This window comes from Trachinotus anak, unplaced genomic scaffold (genome assembly GCF_046630095.1).
Source record: "Trachinotus anak isolate AG129_WGS33_773 ecotype Australia unplaced genomic scaffold, CSIRO_AGI_Tana_v1 ptg000020l, whole genome shotgun sequence".
Lineage (NCBI taxonomy): Eukaryota > Metazoa > Chordata > Actinopteri > Carangiformes > Carangidae > Trachinotus > Trachinotus anak.
The window spans coordinates 92,307-112,958 of NW_027273871.1; the positions used below are offsets into that span (position 1 = coordinate 92,307).

The following is a 20,652-nucleotide window of genomic DNA, read 5'->3' on the forward strand; positions in this document are numbered from 1 at the left end:
CTTTGCTGATTGAGGTCTGATTTGTTTGGAGACCTGTGAGGTGAAGTTAAGGTTAAGTGTGGTCTGACTGGTGTCCCATGTCCAACAACCCACAACCAAGCCTGGAGAAGGCCCATTATCAGTTCTGGTGTTTGTTCATTTCCCCATTCCAACCCTCCCCTAAGATGCAGAACAGAATCAGGTTACATTGAGAAATGACTATTTTTTATCTCGTTAAATAACACATTCGCACAACAGTACTCATATTCTCATGGACACACAGAGTAAACCAGCAAACATGAAGCAAGAGTCCAGAAAAATATGAGCTGCAACTGAAATATAAACCATAAACTTCAGCTGCCAGAGAAGGAAAGTGGAAAGTTCATAAAATAAAATATCCATAAACTGCAGTTTTTTGACCAACAGCAGCTGAGCATGAAGTTCAAGTGAGTAATAAATACTAATCATAAAAATACAGTTCATTCATTTCAAAGCAATTTAGACTAAATAAAAGGCCTAAATGTCACATGTGATGGTTAAGTCTGTATTTAGAAACATGCATCACTCTGTCCTAAAGCCAGAAATCGAGAGAATCCTTAAATCAGGATATTCTGTATGCAACACAAGAGACACCGTCTAAGTATCAGTGGATGTTCCATAAAAATAAACGTCCTAAATGACGAATCAAATGGTGAAATGCAGTAACTGCATCAGTCTTTTTAACTGAACCCTCCACGTTAAGAGTTATTGAGCGTAAATGTTGACCAATACAGCAAAAAAAAATTTTTTTAAATGCGATGTAGAGTAGCATGTAAATGTCATATTCTTAAAAAAGCCTATGGCTAGGTCTCAGTCAGCCTGTTGAAGTTATATAGCCGAAATTACTTTTAGCCACTGGGGGAAAGGAGTTACCTCACTAACCCCATAATCTACAGTAGCTGTGTTTTGTAGGCTACAGCCTAACAGGTCTCATCCAGATTTTAAATATAAAAGTTTGAGATTCAAAACATGCATTTTGGTGCAAGAAATTACACAAATGTTGTACTGCCTCACAGCATTCTTTGTTATAGAACATAACACATTTTAAGGTTATCCCTCAGGTCTCTAACTTTAGGGGAGAGAGCTGCATGTTCACAAATATTGACCAAACTGCTCTGGGGAACAGAATTCTTAAAAAGGGTTGTGTTCTCCTGTAAAAGCACAATCCGTGATTATATCATGGTGTTTCCACCCTCAAAGCATCTGATGCAGAAAAATAACAGACTAAGATTATAAATGTTAAGGTTGTTATAGAAGCCTATAGAGGACTTTGATCAAATGATCTTGTAAACTTGGAAATGTAATTTCCCACACATGTATGTGTTCTAGGATTACACTGGACTGGACTTCAAGAATACGAGCAAAGCAGGAGAAGCAGACAGCAGTTTCCAGTTGAAGGTATTTAATCTTTTACTTGTAGTCAGTCAGGTTTGAGTGGTGACAGGTGAGTGGTTATATTTCTACAAATTAAGGAAGCATACATACAGGTCAAATTCTATCATATTATCTTGAATAAAGCAACAGACAATTCAAAATCAGAATCACTACATCAATATAGTCTCACTTTAAATATATAACCATGTGAAAACAAACCAAGGAGATTCGATGTACTGCTTAAAAACAAAATAAACATGACTATAATATAAGGATATAAACTACTCACTTGATGCACTGGAACAAAGGTGAAATGATGGAAGGGAGCAGCTAAACTGAAGGTTGAACAGAGAATGAGCTCAGGACACAGAACAAAGAAAATGTGTCACAGTAAGTGATAAGATGCTGAGAGACAGGAGTCTGGTAGTTATTCTGCTCCCAGTTCACAGCACAGATGCAACCAGCTGTGTGTATGACTCTCCTCAGCTCGGTCTGCTCCCTCTGCAGCTCCTCCTTGATCCCTGACCTAAATGCATTCTTCTTCTCAGTCAGCAGGGCCTTTGGATCTGGAATCTGTTTCAAATATAAAATGTGTAAAAATGATATCAGGTTGATGTGTATTTGAACACTTCTAATGGTCTTCCGCACCCAATCAGTTTTAACAAGACAAGTCCCTCCCATTTAAACATGCATTTTCTTGGAGATCATGTACTCAAATATTAAACCAAGCCAACCATATAATTTGAATTATTTTTTTGGTGTGTGTTTGTTGCTAAGGCTGAGTAATATTAAGATGTGTGTGATTTCTTTCCCCACGTGATCCAAAGACTAAGCCCAAGCTAACTGAGCCTCCTTCAAAATAAAGAAAAGTCCCTGCAGCAAAACAGAAACTCATCTGCTTTGGACTTGAGAAAAAGCTCTGAAAACAGCAGCTGTGGTTGTCCTGGATTCCAGTGGCGTCCAATTTTTACAGCAGAAAAAAAGCATCACAACATCTATTTAACCTCCTCAAAACACCCTGCAGTGTAATCCACCCCTCCTCTGTCCATCTGTAGGAATATTGCGTTCAAAACATTTAGACTTTTACTCAAACCTGGGCTGCAGTCAAAAAGTCCTTTTTTGCTCAGGAAGGTTCCTAACTGAGTGAAATGACGGGGAAGTGGCAGCCATGACAAGAGCAGGATGAATTCTCTGAATCAGGGGTTTTCAAAGTCTGAGATTGTTGGCTTCCTGTCAAACAAACCTTGGAAAGAGGCACCCCCCTCAATCTACTTTAGTTTAATTGCTTTGTTACGCTCCGTTGCTGGATGGGAATCATAATTATGTTATTTGATCCCATAGACACTCAACAATTGAGCCAAGATAACCAAATACATAGAAAAGGTCTGTCCCGAGGCTTTTTTTTTATACACTGACTCAGGGAAGGTGGGAAAAACTACTGTATCTCTGAACTATCTTTTTAACCAAAGCACACACATTTAGGATAATTTACTTGATCTCCTATATGTTATTATGATGAGGATCAGGAAAGGAAAGGTATTTACTATTTGTATTTGTTTGGGAAAGTATGCAGCTTGGAATTATTGGTGTGTTCAAAAATGATGATGCCTGTTCATTTGAAAATGTTTAATAAAGATTTAAAAAAATATATTCTTTCCACCAAGTAGTTCCGTCATGTCAGCTTGACATTTATACACTCTCTCTATTCTAACTAGAGAGACTCTAAGTAACTGAAGATAACACTTTTTCCCTACTCGGCATAGATCATAAACCCTTAAAATCGGTTGAAAAATGAAAACGTTATCATGCTTTTATCCAGAAAAACCACAAAGCTCCCATTTACTAGTCTTTTTTTTTTTTTTTTTACAGGCCAGTCTTGCCAGGTCGTTGGCGGCAACGTTGACATTGACATCCGATCCAGTGGTCAGTGCGGAGTCTGGTGAGGAAAATGCCCAATCAAAAGGGCTTTGCCTGCTCCCTCTTCCATCTGCAAACAGACTGCTGAGAAAATGAGGAGCTCAAGCCCTGATGTGTTTTTCAAAACTCTTTCCAGCAGGCGTGGATGTTGTCCCATGATGAACAGGCTGTGTCCCAACAGAGCTGTCTGTATGTTGTTGTCGCCACCACCACTTTGACTTAACTTCATATTATTTATGTATTAGTTCCCCCTTTTTTTTTTTTTTTAAATTTTTTCTCCTCTGTGCAGATTTTGTTATTTTGTCCACTTAACAGTGGTCACAGTCGGCTATTATTCCCCTTTTCATGTTCTTAATTCCCTCTGGCCTATTTTCTTTTGTGCTCTTTCAAATTTTCAACTTCCGCTGTTTTAATTGCAGAATGAAAACCAAAAACTACACAATCTTATTGTGTGTGTGTGTAAAAAGTATGAAGTCCTTCTCCTGGTGAAACCTCGCTGTTATTAAGGCCTCCTATGGAACTGCATGGATGGTCCTCCCTGTCAGACTGGATGTACCAGTCCCAGCCACTCACCTGAGAAGACTCTCCACTGCACAGCTCACAAAGAGACAGTCTGTAAATATTTGCAGATTTTCCTTCAGATAGCTGCAGCACTCCTGTGATGGCACCGCCCTGATATGAAAAATACTTTTTGTACCTGTGAGATACTTTTGATGTTGGGAATGAAATGAAATATAACTGATCATGTAACTTTTTTTAGAGCTGCAGCTAAACTGTAGTTGGTATTCCAGTTAATCCCAAAGGTGTTGGTTGTGGTTGAGGTCTGGGATCTGTGCAGACCAGTTAAGCTATTCCACACTAAACTGGAAAAATCACCAGAGGGTGTTCTCTTGTAGTCCCAGGGCAAACACACAAAAGAATGTGGACAGGCCCCATATTTTTGGCTATAGTATATGTGAATCCAGTCTAACAGCGCAGGCTAATGTTTGTGATACACTGTGCATAACGGTTCAAGCGTGTCTTTATTCTTGTAAAATCTCCTGAGTTGGTGTTTGGAGAAAATTCAACTGATCACACGAGTAAAAAAAAAAAAAGATCACTCAGAGTTTCCTACCAAATAAAATTTAATGTCTAAAGAGTCTTTGACATAAAGACAGAAGAAAACATGTGGGAGAAGCTAATTTCAGTCTAAGAGACAAAACACTCCATGGCAGCACATCTTGTCAGTAACACGACTCCAATATCTGGCTTTGTACTAGAGATGATGTTGAAATGATTTTTTTCTTTGTTGATCTTGCAAAAACTACCAACCTGACAACAGAAATAATATTTTTTATGTTGCTTATAAAACATTTTTTATGACTTCTTCCTCCTTCAAAAACCATAATGATGCTCTTAATTATTAGTCAGTCCTTTTGCACTTTTCTTTTTAGGCCAGCAGGGGGCAGACAGTGCACATGCCATGCTTCATACAAGCCACAGGTGCCAAATCCAAAATTTACAATCCACCTTTATCATCTTATCAGCTACATTTTGGAATAGAAAAAAAAAATCTCTGAACGATGCTGATAACCTGTTTATGTTCCTCAAAAAGCACAAAACCTTAAACCATGGTTACCAGCATCTGGCAGCTATGTGGTGTTAGGCCCCCCCCCCTCCCCCACTTCACATGCATAAGCTAAATATATACTATATCTTCACAACCTTCAAAGCCACAGTAAAACACATTAATTCATATACTTGGCCTCGGCAAGAACACAGGTACAGATAATCCTGGCCATTCTTTCTTATTGAGAAACTGTGAATTTTACAGGGCTATATTTCTTTAATAAAATGGCAAAATAAATATGAGCCCTTCACAGATTAAATCAGATTATGTTTTGATATCTTACAACCGAAATAACTGGTTCACTCATATTTTCACAGTGTCTCCTGAGCCAGAATCTCAGGGAACTTTTGTCTGTAAACTCAATGGAATAAAAAATAAAGCACAAGAGACAAAACCAAAAGAACCTGTTACTTAACTTGTAAGATATAAAACACTTCAGAATCTTATATTATTCATAGGTTTTCTAAAACAGAAAAACCATCTCATTTTCACATTATTGAGTCTATACAATGTGATTCTAAAGCTTTTAAAGATACAACTTCAGAATAAAAAGTACAACTCCAGGCCAATGATGCGACCAATAATAAACAGGTTTGAGTCAAAAATGAAAATCAGTGCAGAAGAACTGCTTTGAATGCTAACTTCTGAACAAGTTCATGGATTTCCTATCCTGTTATTAAGAGCTCAAGATTTCCAATGATCTTTCAGATAAAAAGATAACAGTATAAGATAATATAACATCTGCTCCCAAAAGATTTAAAACTGTAAGTGTAAAGTGTAAAGTAACTGTAGTATCCAGGCTGATCTGTTGGTGCCAATGGGGGAATGTTGAGTGAATGTGAGGAGTGCTTGAGGTGAAAATCTGTTGTGTACAGGATAAATTTCTAAACCTCATGACTTGGCTTCAGCTTCTTTTTCTGCTCTGGGTTATTTGATTCACATGACTTGAAGCAGACACTCAGAGTGGCCAGGGTTGCTAATCATTTTCGGCAAGATCACAACTTGAGCTGTCCGTCGCTTCTCATGGATGCAGCCAAGCCCAACAACATGAACGCTTTACAGGAGACTGTCCAAAAGTGTGTGCCCCTCATTTGTGAGATAAATTGCGTTGTGACTATAAAGACGAACAAAAGACAGAGGGAGGTTACAATGGCAGGCACTATCTTCAAGTTGAATGTATAAGCCCTTCTGCCTTTAGATGGGGTCAAACAACACATCACACAACCTAGTTCTAGTTCATTTGAAGCACACTGATACACAGGTGGATAAATACAGACCTGTGTTAATAGAAAGAAAAAAGGTCCTAAAATCCTAAAATAAAATATAAAAAACATTAGATATGGCCATGAGTTGTCTGAAGGTAATGACATGTTCAAGTTGTCATCTGGAGATAATGGTGCTAAAAATGATTAGCAACCTTCGCTGATCTGAAAACAGATAACCCTGTTCCTGACCCATCCTGAAACGTGATAAAAAAAAAAACTTGTTTAAAAAAAAGACAGCGAACTTGAAATATGACTGACACTTTCTGAACAAAATCTGAAGTCAGATAAAACTGGAAAAGAAAGAACACAATATTATATAATACTTCTCTGGTATATTGTTACTCTGAAAGTTGATACAGTAAAGTCAAAAAACTGCTATGATTGGTGCAAATGTTGAGCATTACAACAGGAAATCTACTCATTGTGCAAACAATTCTGACATCAAACTAATGTAACTGACTGAAATGGTGTGCATCGGTGTGAACCCGTGAAGGCAACGCAAAAGAAAAGCAAGAGTGAAGTCAAAGTTGAAGCGTCACGCAGTAAGGCAACTGAACATCTCGGTCGACTCTCCTGCCTGAAAGCTCCGCAAGTATACTGACGTTCAAAGACGTTCACTTCGTCGTGTTGTTCTCCAAACAGAACAAGAGAGAAGTGTGTTAATGAGCATTCGGTGTTTTGGCAGTTTCTTGTGCAGCCGCAGCTGAACTCGGAGAAGGTTGTGTAGAATATTGTCAGAGGCTGAGGTTTGCAGAACATGCTCGTGTCGTCTTTAATATGAGGACACTGAAGTTAAACTTGTGTAAAACTGCCAAGATGCGCAATCTTCCCTTGTACATGTTAGATTTTGAAACAAACAGCTGATAACATACTGGTAGGATCTATTCATTCAAACTATGGTTGGACTGATCATCATGGAACATGTGAGCAGCTTTGCGCACCCTGAGGAGATTTTGACAGGGTCGCTGGAGTGTCTCAGAAGATTCTTTTTTTTCACGTTTATCCATCAAGATGTCTGCTCCTATTTTGAGGCTAAGTAACATCAAAGTGAACTTCTTTAAAACTGAAGCTCTTTTTTTTTTTTTTTTTTTACCTCTCCTTCCTCTCTCGTTAATATCAACGTCCTCTATCATGCACAGTTTGTCCCATTAAGCTAAACATTCAAGAGTTCATACGCTCCCCAAAAAACTTCAAGACGACAAGCCACAGGGTACAAAACACATGGGAAAACAACTGAAATCATCAACTTGACAGCTAACATAGCTTATAATCAGTCTAAGGCGAAACAAAACAAAACAAAACAAAACAAGAAAAGAAACAAATAGTGGGTTGGTGAGATAAGGAGCTGTCTGACAACATACTATGTATGCTCTCACTCTGTGGACCAAAGTCCTGTAGTCCATGCCATCCTTCCTTGTGGAAAAAAACACTGCACTCCTGCATGGCCTGATTCCTAGGTTGGGATCTACAAGGATGACCGGTGGGGAGCTTCACACTCTGAAGCTCTCTCCTTTGCCGTCAATGTGGCGCAGACGCAGGTAGACGTCCGTGCCAATGCCCTGCATAGACTGTATGGACAGAGAGCCGCCCAGGTACTCAGCGTAGGCCCTGGACGTGGGCAAGCCGAAGCCGAACCTGCAGGACAGAGAGACACAGCCAGCAGGTTTAAGATGACAGTGAGGCAATCAAGTTATACCCTTGCTGCACTGCTAACTGATCCACGCCTGGCTGATCGTGATCTGTTGTCAGCATAACATGAACACAAAGTGGAGATGAAAGAGCAAACGACCGCATATGGGTGGTCACGGGATCCAGTAAGTCAAAAATCCCTCACTGTCGCTGCCTCTGTAAGTTTGAAAATGTGTTTATCACTGCATTGTGACTCCCATTAACAGTAAGAAGCCGTTTCCCAGCACCAGAGCCTGCTTTTCAGAAATCATCTCACAAGAGGAAAAATGTCTGCTGGGAAATGAAGCTTTTCACTTCATATTTACACTTAAACACGTCGTGCGTCATGTGTGACTGAACAGCTATCAAAAGATATCAAAGGAGCTAAGTGGAGACACGAGCAACAAGCATTAGAAAGAAAGAGAAACCCGCCTGTTCAGCTGCATCACCAGCACCCTGAGGTGGGGTAGGCCTGACCTAGTTTTTTTTTTTTTTTTTTTTTTAATGTAGCCCAGGAAAACCACTACAGTTGCAATTAGATAATGATCCGGCTAACAGAGACATGTGTGTGTAGACAAGTACAAACGCAGATGTGTTAAATTACATCTGGATTTTATCCAGACACTTGAGGTGACAAGTATAAAGGCCTGAGGCATGATGACCTACATTTCACAGACATGGATAATAATAATACACAACGGCTGAAAAACAACTTCAATAAATTAACATTCTGACTCATACAAGTGAGTGACAAAGGAAAGTGCTCACTGGCAGAGATTCCCCCCGTCTGTGAGGGATGAAGACCATTCACTGAGCCCTCATTTGTTATAAAGGAGCCTTTCTTATGTTGCTTCAGGTTTATCTTCTCATATGTCATCTGTCTGTATATGTTAATGACGACACCTGTATTGTGTTCAGTCATACTGAAACACTTGAAAGTGACAGAGCAAAGCTTTATAATGAGAGACTTTAACCAGAAGGTGATGTTATTGCAAAATCTGCTGCAACATTTTGACAAAAAAACGCTTAATTTCAGTGGTAACACCAGGCAGGTTAAGAGCAGTTTCCTCTATTTCCTCTGGTAAATACTGAACAAAGACATTTTTTCACGTTCTTACCCATGCATAGGGCTGGACTGGTTTCCACTGTTGGTAATGTTGTTGAAGAGGTTGCTCATGCGCGGATCCTGTGCACTCTCCTCCGCCGTGCTGAAGTGATAGTCCATCACCTTGTCTATTATATTGTGAGGGATGCCGCCACCACGGTCTGAAATCCTACCAAGAAAAAGAAGCTCTGAGCACAACAACACGTCCTTTTCTTTGACGTAAACGCTGCTCCACCGAAACCACTCTAGCAACAGTCTTATCATGTTACAATGTCACAATTTGATTCCTCTGTTCATTGAAGGCTTTGAGATTCAAACTTCATGTTGCTGCATAAAACCAGTCACAGTGTAACAGACACTTAGCCACTCACCTGATGACAAAATCAATGTCATTGTTGGCAATGGTGACAACCACGTCAGGCACATTGTATGGGGTGTCCAGATGGCTTTCCATGGTGGCCCTGAAGAGACAAATAGAGAGACGTCAAGGGGAGCAAAAACGTTGACGGTGAAAACTGTGCTCATCTTTTTAAAAGTAATCAACTTTAGATTTTTAGACATTTGAACTATCCCATGTTGTGTTTTTATTTTATTGCTGCAACTAGTCACATTGCAGACAATGTGACTAGTTACAGTTGATGAAAGAACCCTTAGTTCTTCAGATGTTGGCCAAACTATTTCTGTACTCAGTTTTCACTAAACAAAAAGGAGCTGGGAGTACGCCGACATGGACTCTGAGTGCAGACTGGAATTATCTGCAGTCTCTAAACTAATTACAATCTAAATCAGAAGAAAACAACCTTGCCTCTTCAGCTTCTGTCCTCTAAACCACTACCCAAGCTGAATGACAGGAACGTGGCCAACATACAGCCAGCGGCTCCAGCCAAAAACTCTTCCCCCAGCTCTGATCACAGGACTCACTCAAAACAGGAAACTTTACTGCTCGTCCTCAGAAGTCGAAGACAGAAATGGAGATTATATTTTACTGTTGGATATTTCTGTACAGAAAAAGACTCAAGAGTCAACTCTTACTTCCAGAGGTTTGGTAAGATTGATTTGTAGCCTTATTCTTATTGGTGGATTTGTGGCCGCCTTCTGATTGCTCATTTTTAGCTGCATTCAGAATAGGGCTACCAACGAATCAGAACACAGCTACAAATCACCCAACCAGAATAAGGCTACAGACCAGTGACCTTGACCTTTGACCTTTAACCACCAACACGGACAGACGGACAACCTGATAACGTAAAGCCTCTGGCCCTGGCTGTCGCCGGCGTGAAGGCATACATACAAAATTAATGATCAAAAATAATCACATGAGCCTAAATGAATGAATTCATAAATGAATAAATGACCAATTAAAAATAGAAACGCATGCAGACTGATATGGGTTTGACAGAGTCCCCGTCACCTTGAGTAGCTGTATTTCATGTGATAAAATGTAAATCAGCTGTCACTGCATGTGATGCAGGTTGTTGTTGGCTGTTGCCTAACCTTTCAGCACTGGAGTGACTCATGCATTTCAACCAAGGTTATTTTAGTTTCACTTTAGTTCCATTTTCTGTTTTATGATTTAATTGCTCACGTCCATGAACCGTGCAGACCCACTAGCTGCTACTGGTCAGCAGCGCTGGAGGATTTCACTTTTCCATTTTCTGTTCATACTGTTCGGCTATTTAATATGTTTTTTTAAATCTCAACCTCTCATAAGTTTCATCGCATATAAATAGTCATTTCATTATCACAATCTTTTGATGTATTAACATGAGATGAGATGCTTATGCTTGTATTGAAAAACTGTTTCTAGTTCACACATCTGGTGCAAATTCCTTATGTGTGAATATGGTTAAATTGGGCTTTGTAGTCTCAATAAAACAGCAGTGATGGAAGATGTTACTCTAAGCAAGTTCAGATATTGTTGTTAATTCTCATCTACATATTTTTTAGTACTTGTTAATCTTTATGTAGAAAAAAAATTGTTGATTTATTTCATAATTTAAAAGATTCAAGGTGTCAAATTACTCTTTGAACAACAGGGACAGAGAGAGAAGCTGGAGATGAATAACTGCTGGCATGGTCACCTCATGGCGTTCTTGAGGAGCTCGGGCAGGATGTAATCCAGAGGCAGAGGGATGAAGGGGAAGCGAGCTGCCACATGTCCGTTGATCCTCACCCTGGGCGAGTTACCATACTGGTGCTCACACAGACGTCTGGTGGACAAGAGGAACACATGAAAACTGAATTTAAGAAGTGCCACACATGTTGTGTTTACTGTTACTGTTACTGTTTTTCTCTGGATCACATAGATTTTTACAGCTTTTCCTGTAGTTGTTAACTCCCCTTCCACATCTAACCTCTGGCCTGTCCTTCTAGCCTTGATGCATATGACTTACCACTACAGATATCTAATTCATATTGATGACCGTGCTAGTAACAAAGTACAGCTAATGCTAATGGGAATGTCATTAGTTTTGCAGGTTTTTGGTCATAAACCGAAGTTCTGCTCAAATTTTAAAAATCTGTCCTGATGATGGTGCCAAATAAAAAGTAAAGAGCTCAGCAAAATGATTACATTTCATTCCCACACATTCACACACATTTCATGGTAAACTATGGCCCTATTATTTGTTGAGATATTTCAGTCAGGAGTAAAGTGATGGACCAACAAACTGACAAACATCATGATCCCTTGAGACACACTGCTAATATGTCTGAAAGTGCAGCTTTTATTATATCAGTGTGTTGATACAAATGTTCTGTAATTAAAATTAGATTTTACAGGTGCTGATCTCACGGCCTTAAACAATTACAACAGATAAATGCATTATTTCCTTTGTGAACTTTCCTTTGAACTCAGCAAAAGTCACTGACCCCAAAAAGGTCATTAGATAAGATTAGAAAAGGTAAACAAAAGTGTTGGCTCATATCTCAGTCACAGCTCCTGGTGCTAAAACGTGTATGTTCCCTGAGAGTCTATCAGATGAACTCTGACTTCCCTCAGTCAACAGAGCGCTCATACAGAAGCAGGAAAGTCATCTAAAGGTGATAAATAAACAAAGCCGTGTGGCTGGGCACCCACCTGGCAAAGTCCACCCACTTCTCTATGATCTTTTTGGGAGACAGACGTCTGCATATGATCCCGACAAAATCAGGCTGAAACAGAAACATTTTACACTTTAGCCAAATCAAAGAGAATGAACTGACTGTAATTTCTCTCACTGCGGGGAGGCTTTTTCTCCCCCCTCCTGTACACTGTGGATCGTGCTATTTAATCAGCAAAATTCAGTTGCGGTTCCATGATTTTAACTGCTTAAACAAATGCACCACTTCCTCCTGTTTGAGTAATATTTGCTAAAAGCTCTTAGCCCAAAGCCCTGTGATACATAGATCTTTGAAAAGTAATAAACCACTTCAAAGTATTGAGTGAGATGGTTTTGGCCATGCTTTGACTGGGAAAGGTAACACATAGAATAGCGGGACAACAAATCACTCACTCCTTGGCTCACCATACGTCATGCTCTAGGCAAACAACACATTTCAAAGATTTAAAAGTGATTTGAATCATAGAAACAGTCAGATGTACATTATCTTCATGGAGGGCGAGGTGGTGCGTGGCCAACATTCGGATTCCCAGACGAGAGCACAGTGTTGTATCCAGGAAGCTGCGGATGAGTGTCTCATCCTGAAAAATGGGAGGGAAAAATTCCAATTCATTTCCAACAGTGGTACAAAAAAAAAAAAAACAGAGAATAAAAGCTAATACATAAAGACTAATATAAAAGAAAACTCTGGAATATTAAGATTACGATATCTTTTATTAGTCCCACAGCAGGGAAATCTGATATACTGCTACAGAACAGATAAGCAGCTTTCATAAGCAAACCAGTTGATACTTTGTGCAGAGAATTTTAATTCTATGTGAAGTTTAATGTGATTGGGTCATTTATATCCTGCAGTTTCAAGCTGGCTCTTCAAGCATGAAGTCCAAACCTCCGTAAAACCTGGAGGGGAGGGTCTTACCTGCATGTGTCTGCGACACTCCCTGAAGCCCTGGGCGAGCATGGTGACCACATCTTTGTGGTCGTCCAGCAGCTGCTGCACCAGTTTACAGAAACGAGCCTCCACATCCTGATCTTTTATCTGTGAACAAACGGGCACACTTCATATCAAACCTGTCACATGTCATCTGCCATAAATTCTTATGTCACCAGCAGAAAGAACCAGGCCTGTGCTGACTTATATCAGAGAGGCCTTAATGTCCTTTCTTTCTGTTCAATCAGCAGTGGTTACAAAATATGCAGATGAAAACTTTCCCTACAAAAAGAGTTATTAAAAGCTGCTCCACAACATATCCTATATTATCACACATGCTGACCAAGGTCATAATTAAGAAAACTTCATGATCTTAATTATCATCTCAGATCTGTATTACTTGCTTGTTTACTTGCTGCAGTTCCTCTTAACACTTAGGAAGAAAAGGCTGCTGAAGCAATTATCTAATGTGCAAGTACAGTTTGTACAAACATCTGCACATGTGTAGAAATACGCACAGCAGGTCTGTCATTGTTTGCAGTCTTGCATGTATGAACACAACTGGACACATTTGCCAGCCTCTCCACAAAGACAAAGCAGTGAATTAAGAAGCCGAGGCCTGGGCTGTTTACCGTCACCGTCAGCCAAGAGATAACTGACGAGGCCTGACCCACATTCCACACTGTGCATATGTTCTGTAACTGAATCCACACAGAACCTTAAAACTCAGATTGTTGCTTTTGTCAGCTAAAAATGCAGAATGATCACAGTTCTTAGTATTAAACAGTGATTTAAAGCCTGCAGCTACAACATGAGTGACACCTGAGCAGCAAAATAAATTACATTTAAATCAAATATTATATACAGTTTAGTCCTGCAGACAATCCAAACACCTAACAACCAGCCAGCACTGACTGACACACAGGCATATATGAAGCTTGTTATTGCTTCTTGCACCACTTTTATTGCTGCCTTGCAGCTTGGTCGGTGTGTATTTATCTCTCACTCTGCCTGCCATATGCAGCCTTATCAGTATTCAAACACACATCGGATTTTTTTTATTGCACTTAAGGTTTTCTAATGCACTCGAGCACAAGAAACAAGGTCTCATCTCAGCTGAACTGACAAGTGAAACTTCAAATCTTTCACTCAATCCACGTAATGTCTCATTAATTAACTTCATAAAAATCTGCTGTTTTCTATGTCTCCTAATTACTTTAGTGTAAATTACTATAAACTGTAAATTGTAATAACTTTTTTATTGCAGTACTTCTTGCAGCAATTGCAGCATCATCCAGTATATTAAGGTAATTATGTTATTTAATACTCTTTTTCGAATGGCTGGACTGTTTTGCTGATCTAACCAGTCTAATGGTTTATTAACACAGCAGTGTTACAGCAAACTGAGGTGTAAATGTTTGACACTTTGCAAAGGGAAAGCAACTAAGTTTCCAAAGGATTTAAAGAGCAAAATAATCTTCTTTCAAGTGTGCCACCATGAATATTTCAGAATGAATTAAAGACAATTTTCAGAATCAATTGATTGTTTTAAGTGACCTTAAAAAATAATGTTACAAAACATAAGGCGGCTGAAGCTTGTCATATGTGAGGGTTTGTCTCTTTTCTCTGTTTATCTGTCCTCTAACTCAACAACACTTTCAGGATTGGCTCATTGCTGAACAGATCAACCGATCCTGGAGTTGCAACATGCAAGACAAGCAAAAGTCTTGCCAGCAAATCTCCACACTTCCTGTTTATGTTTCGTGAATAAACCTGCTCTGTAAAAAATGAGGAACTTGAGCTTATGATCCAGTGTGTGCGTGTGTGTGTGTGTGTGTGTGTGTATAGGTGGGACACTCACCAGGGGAAAGTCACTGAGCATGTGGTAGGCCCTGATATACAGTTCATGCTGTAAGAAAGGAGAGGAGAGATGGACGCTGTAGTTAGACTGATTCTCTGTGATTGTCCATCCAACCAGAAATCATCACACCACCAGCACCAGCCCCTGACTGGGCCCCCACAGCCCAACTGACAAGTCCACATGTGGTTTACGTTTACAAAGCATTTCATGATTCTTCGATGTGATGAATTTCTCTGAGTTACCAACAAAGCTGGACAACTCCTCCCCAGAAAATAAGCTGTGCTCCTCAGTCACATTTGAGTTTCAATGACCGAATGATAAAGCTTCCATTACTGATCTGAACCTGTATCAGTTGAAACTCAAAACCTGCTCCAGCCATTGTTTTCCTAACGATAAAGGAGCTGTTAGAGTGAGTTAAACCACCCTGACCTACATTACAACCGTAGGCATTCAAATGGAGCTGTGCTTTATGCAATCGGCACAGAGGAGCTCCGTGATGCCAGAGAGGAAGGAATCTAGGTGAAAGTTCATCACCAACAAGACGTGCAGAGGCGGTGAATTAGTTTTGAAGAGCCTGCTTGGAAAAACAGAGAGAGAGAGCACACTGTTCCCACATTAAGGCCCAAAAGACAAACGAGAAACTGACTGAAAAACAAAAAACATGGGGCGTTGATCCAGGCTCTGGGTGTATTTAACTGCTTGTGTCTGCATTCAATAAAATCGAATGACTACGTTGCTTTTTCAGAGTCATATTTTTGAAGCTGAGCACATTGTTTTCTGGGTTTAATTAGCTGAGGGATGGGGATATGTGTGTATGAGGCTTGTGAGACCTCCATACACGGGGGTTTAAAGGAATTTTGTTTGTCCAAAATGGCATCTGAAAAACTCAACAGCAATGTGTCTTTCCAGGAACAGAGCGCTGCTGGGTCACTGTGAACTACTTACTTTGGAACGACCTTCTATCTGTTGAAAACAGGAATAGTTCAGGATGGGCAGCTAAACATTTCAACAAGTGTTGTCCTCAAGTGTCACCAGTTCACATGACAGGCCTGGACTGCACTTTAAAAAGGAATTTCTAAATATAACAAAATTGGTGAATCAGATAAATTCACTACAGTCTCTTGTTTTTGTCACTAAAAGCCAAGCTGATTCTTGTATGATGCACATTGTGAATCAGGTTTTGTGTATCCAGTGCAATGACGCCATTTCATTCACAAGAGTTCTGTGAATGCTTTGTTGTAATGTTTAGATGTGGATGTAATTTAAAAAATATATATAGATATTAAAAAAAAAAAAAAAATCAGACATATTTATGGTGTTTAGATCTATGACTTTGTAAAATGTGGTGCAGATCCAGATAATAATCTGGATCACATGGGACATTGTTTGACCTTAGCGGAGGTATGTGATCTACTGAGCTCCATTCTAGTTGTTTTTTGTGATTTCAATGAACCAAACCTTTCAAATAAATAATCTCTTTGAAATAATTCATATATTTTACATTGCTTATTTGTATTTCTGTACGTGCTATATAGAATGTATTATTATTTGTATCAGGTGAAGCTTATAATTCCCTAAATGCTGAATACTGACGGTAACATCCATTTCCAGCACATGTAATATGTCATCTATACAAGTGCTTTCAGACAGTGAGTCCCATCACACAGCTTTGTAGCTGAAAGTAAAGCGAATGATTAACAAATGAATTCGCAGTGTACTGGACCAAACTGGGTAAGGTCAGTCGAGGCACTCGTGTACGTTCACTGCTTGTGAAAATGTGTGTAATTCAGGATACTTTGAGCTGCCACCATCACCCAGCAGAGCACTAAGAAGAAGATTTGATATATATTGCTCACTCTCATCAGCAGCTTCCCTCCCTCTTCCTCTTCCTGCTATTCTTTACTTTGAGTATATGCTTAATGGCTGCATTTCTATACTTCACAACTTATCTATCACTCAACCGTTCGCACACACTCACACACTGATGGCAGAGAACCACATGCTGAGTGCTGCGCTGGGGTTTGGGGTTTGGGGTTTAGCGTCCTGCCCAAGAACACTTCAGCGTGTGGAGGGGAGAAGCTGGGGATCGAACCGCCAACCCTGTGGTTAGTGCTTGACCTACTGGAGCCACACCCGCCTGTTCCCAGTGGAAACAATGGAGGCTGCAGCAGTAACCGCTCGCTGTGTGAAAGCACTTCCCTCCTTCCATCCAAAGTTCAGTCAAGACTCTCCTGTGCAGCGTCCTAGTTGTCACTTTCTTATTATAGCACCTGCTGCAGGACCGATGCCCCCTCGCTTCACGTAGAGCTTCACACTGTGGCCGGGAGCAGTGCTGGGTGATAATTGTGTTCTTACCACTTGCAGAATGGTGGGGTTGCAACCAATGATGAAGGGCAGACTCCGGAAGCCCTTGATGCGATGAGCGATTCGTACAGGCAGCTCCTTGTGTAGGTAATTGGCACTGCTCTAAGATCACACATACACATAGACACAGCAGAGTTACAGAAATCAAACAGCTTCTCAGTTCAGGCACACTTGGCAGTTCTCTCGATGTGGCTTAAATGTTTACCAAGATGTGGTGGCCATCCGGAGACTTCCCAGAATACAGCAGGGTCGCTAAGGTCAGTCGTACTGAGGCCTAAGGAGACATTAACACATACAATCAAGTACACATTAACTTTTAGAAAAACAGGTCAAGTAACACCATGGGACACAGAAAACTTTCTACTGTACACGTTTTTTATTTAACAAAAGAGGCCCAAGATCTGCAATCTTAAATTTTGTCTAAGCACAAGCAGCTGAACAAAAAATAACCCCACATACATACAAATACAGTCAATTTCTTGGGCTTAACTGTTTAATAACCAAATTCAAAGAGACTTTCATCAAAAATGTTGCTGATGTTGATGTAGTTCAAATAATCAATATCATCTGATGTTTTATTGTCAACTCTCAAATGTTGATATTGGCTTTGACAATCCAGAAATGGCCAGACTAAAAATAACTCTGTATGTTATCCAATCCAATCCAGTGTAAAAGGTCTAAAAAAAAAACAAACTGCAATCTGCATCTGGATGCAGAGTGAACTCAGGTGGGACCTGCCAGACCACATCTGGTATTGGGATCGGATTTCATGTCAATACCAGGTGTAAACGGTGCCTAAGTGGTGCACCTTAGTCAAACAGCTATTAATGTTATAGGTCGTGTTTGCCCTGCTACCACAGTGTGAGAAGGTCAGCTCAAGTGCAGAAAGGCAGAAGTGTGCGTCTGTGCAGAGCTAGAATGTAAATGAGCTCAAGGTACAAGTGGAAAATTTGACCTGGTTATGGAACCAGATCATAAGGTCACCAAAAATGTTAGGATTCATTCCCTCAGGACCATGAACACCCACAGCACATTCGCTGCAAGCTTATTTAGCAACTGCACTGTTCATTGTTTTGTCTTGTTTCAGTATTAGATCACAAAGAACAGCTGCTCATTCCTTCCTCATTTTACTGTGAAGAAATACTAGTGTTGTTGTTTTGTTTTTGCTCCATACTACGAAAAAAAAAAAAAAAAAAAAAGATGAACTTTATGCACCACAGCTGGTAAGCGTTTGAGAAACTACTGAGGCCTCCATGTTCTCGCCAGGAATAAAAAACTCTTTGAGAATAATTGACGGAACAAAGAAGAGGGAGGAGTTTATGCAACAAAACAAAGTCAGCGGGGGGAAGGGGTTTTGTTTTGAGAGAATGTTTGTCAACATATTTCCTTCAATATTTACAAATGCCGCGCATTTCCGTGTAATTTCTTTCGACTAAATGTGTGATCTATAATGCATTAGAGGGGGAAGAAGAATATCAGAGATCAAGCACAGCAAGAACGGATGCGGATCCATGTTTCTTTAAAATCATTTGCAATAGACAGAATATTTTAGAGACTGGAAAAACAGCGAGATCGTTACACCGACTTCTCATCGGGTCAACCTGACCTCCGTCGCTGAAACTTAACACCATCAACTCCCTACTTGTTATTAAGGCGTCTCTCGTATAGTTCAAATGACAGCTTTCTATTTACATATTTTCCTCAACATCGGCGAGAACAAATCATTTGGTTGCCGGGATTTTCAACAGTGTGGTGTTAATTTGTCAGAGATGAGCGATTGTTAGCTAGCTAAACGTTATGTCCTCATGAAAAACCGTGATGGTGCATTCCAACCCCCGAGAGAAAATCAGTCAAATAGCGGTTTGTAATAACATAACGGGTTTGGGGACATTGTTATTATAAATTGTTTTTAAAAAAATATTTATAATCGTACACCGTCAACTTTCTTAACAGTGTAATGTCTTTTTTTTTTTTTTAATCCAGAAAAATCAAAAAGTAGCTACTTGGTTTTATGTGGCCACATCTTCCGTTTTGTTTATTGAAAATTAAGAAATAAATACATGTATTATTCGCAGATGTTTCGTTGTTGGTGACAGCTGGAGAGAGAAATCGAGGTTCATCCACTATCTCGAACCTGAACTTATTATAGATTTGAGTTGGCTTTGAACGCTAACTAGCGTGAACCGGTCATCCAAGTGGGACAAAGATGTATTTACTGACTTTTTTTGTGTCCCTGAACGCAGCACACACTGTGCTAACAGCTAACGTTACTGTCAGGCTACAGCTAGCTTGCGCCCTCGTTTCCACGGCAGGAGGAGCGGGGTTCATGCCGGAGTAAACTGGCGTAAAGTAGCGTTCCTACCTTTTCTGCGGAAACGTCAATTGCAGACTGGTTGTAAAATGACGTGACCGTCTTCGACCGCTCTCTTGCCAGCTCTGAAAATCCCTGCATCGAGGACGTGGACCGAAATCTGTGGCTCTCCGTGCTTGACATCGGCGATACTGTTTTGGTGACGGGGGCCAGCAAGAGGCTGCCGAGCCTCGGCCTGGCCCTGCAGGTAGCACCGCTCAGCATCTCCACCGCTATACCCGCCAGCCCAGGACGCATTTGGAGACAAGCTGTGTGTGTGAACAGGGCTGCCCTGTTCCCGTACAAGCACTACGCGTTATGGCTGCTATGAGGCCATTAGGGTCGAGTCGTAATGGTGCACAAAGGCACTGGATGTGAATACAGTAGAGACAGGGTACAGAAAGGGCTTTGTACGCATTGGCCAGTGGGGGAGAGAGCAGGGGCGACGACATGACAGCTGAGCCAATCAGTCAGCCAGAGGCGGGGCGAAACAGCATCAACACCCCCCCACCACCCCATTTCACCTACTGTACTGCCCTGCAAGGAACAGCTGGAGCTATTGGCTAACAACAATTCTGAGTATTTTGGCTGACATGTGGCTCTTGGGGACATGGGGAGGCGCAGTGTAAGATGCAGTATGTTTGCAGGTACACATTTATATTTGCAAATCAAGTTTGTTTTCCCTCAGGCGCGATCCTTGTATCTAAAAGCCGCTGTTGCCTTCAAGGGGGTGTTAATGAGTACATTTCTTTTTATTGCTCTATATCTCAGATAGAAAAAAAAAAAACAATGCTTGTCTTTTTTTTCTCTGTCAATATTTTGTCAACAGTCAAGAACACATTAACCAGTACAAGTATTTACTTGAAAAGATCATGCTCCATGATATTTAGCCCAATGGAAATATAACAAATAGATGACACTGTTTTTTGCTACGCTTATATTCGCTTGTATATAAAGATTGTTTTACTAAAACCCTAAATTAAGAGGAAAATGATCTGCTGGTAAGTTGTACAGCTGTCCCTGTAAGCTTGCCACTCACTCAACATTATAAACATTTTGTTATTCTTGGTATTAAAAATAAATGTCATG

General features: G+C 40.3%; 1 protein-coding gene across 1 annotated transcript; it reads right to left on the reverse strand.

Moving 5' to 3' along the window:
* Positions 1-4,415: 4,415 nt before the first annotated feature.
* bckdk (branched chain ketoacid dehydrogenase kinase) lies at positions 4,416-19,961 on the reverse strand. Its single transcript, XM_071505931.1, has 11 exons — positions 19,576-19,961; positions 17,419-17,487; positions 17,205-17,315; positions 14,850-14,897; positions 12,977-13,096; positions 12,540-12,638; positions 12,036-12,109; positions 11,038-11,166; positions 9,328-9,417; positions 8,970-9,125; positions 4,416-7,818 (listed from the first exon to the last, which is right to left on the reverse strand). The coding sequence occupies exons 1-11, from the start codon at positions 19,819-19,821 to the stop codon at positions 7,674-7,676; spliced, it is 1,287 nt and encodes a 428-aa protein (XP_071362032.1). The 5' UTR covers positions 19,822-19,961; the 3' UTR covers positions 4,416-7,673.
* Positions 19,962-20,652: the final 691 nt, after the last annotated feature.

Bases quoted from the DNA above. Each gene is read 5' to 3' on its own strand.
- bckdk (XM_071505931.1), bottom strand. From the start codon at position 19,821: ATGCGTCCTGGGCTGGCGGGTATAGCGGTGGAGATGCTGAGCGGTGCT. The intron at 17,488-19,575 runs GTAGGAACGCTA...ATGTCTCCTTAG, and splicing joins TTGACGTTTCCGCAGAAAAG to GCCTCAGTACGACTGACCTT. The intron at 12,110-12,539 runs GTACATCTGACT...TTTCTGTTTCAG, and splicing joins TCGCCCTCCATGAAGATAAT to CCTGATTTTGTCGGGATCAT.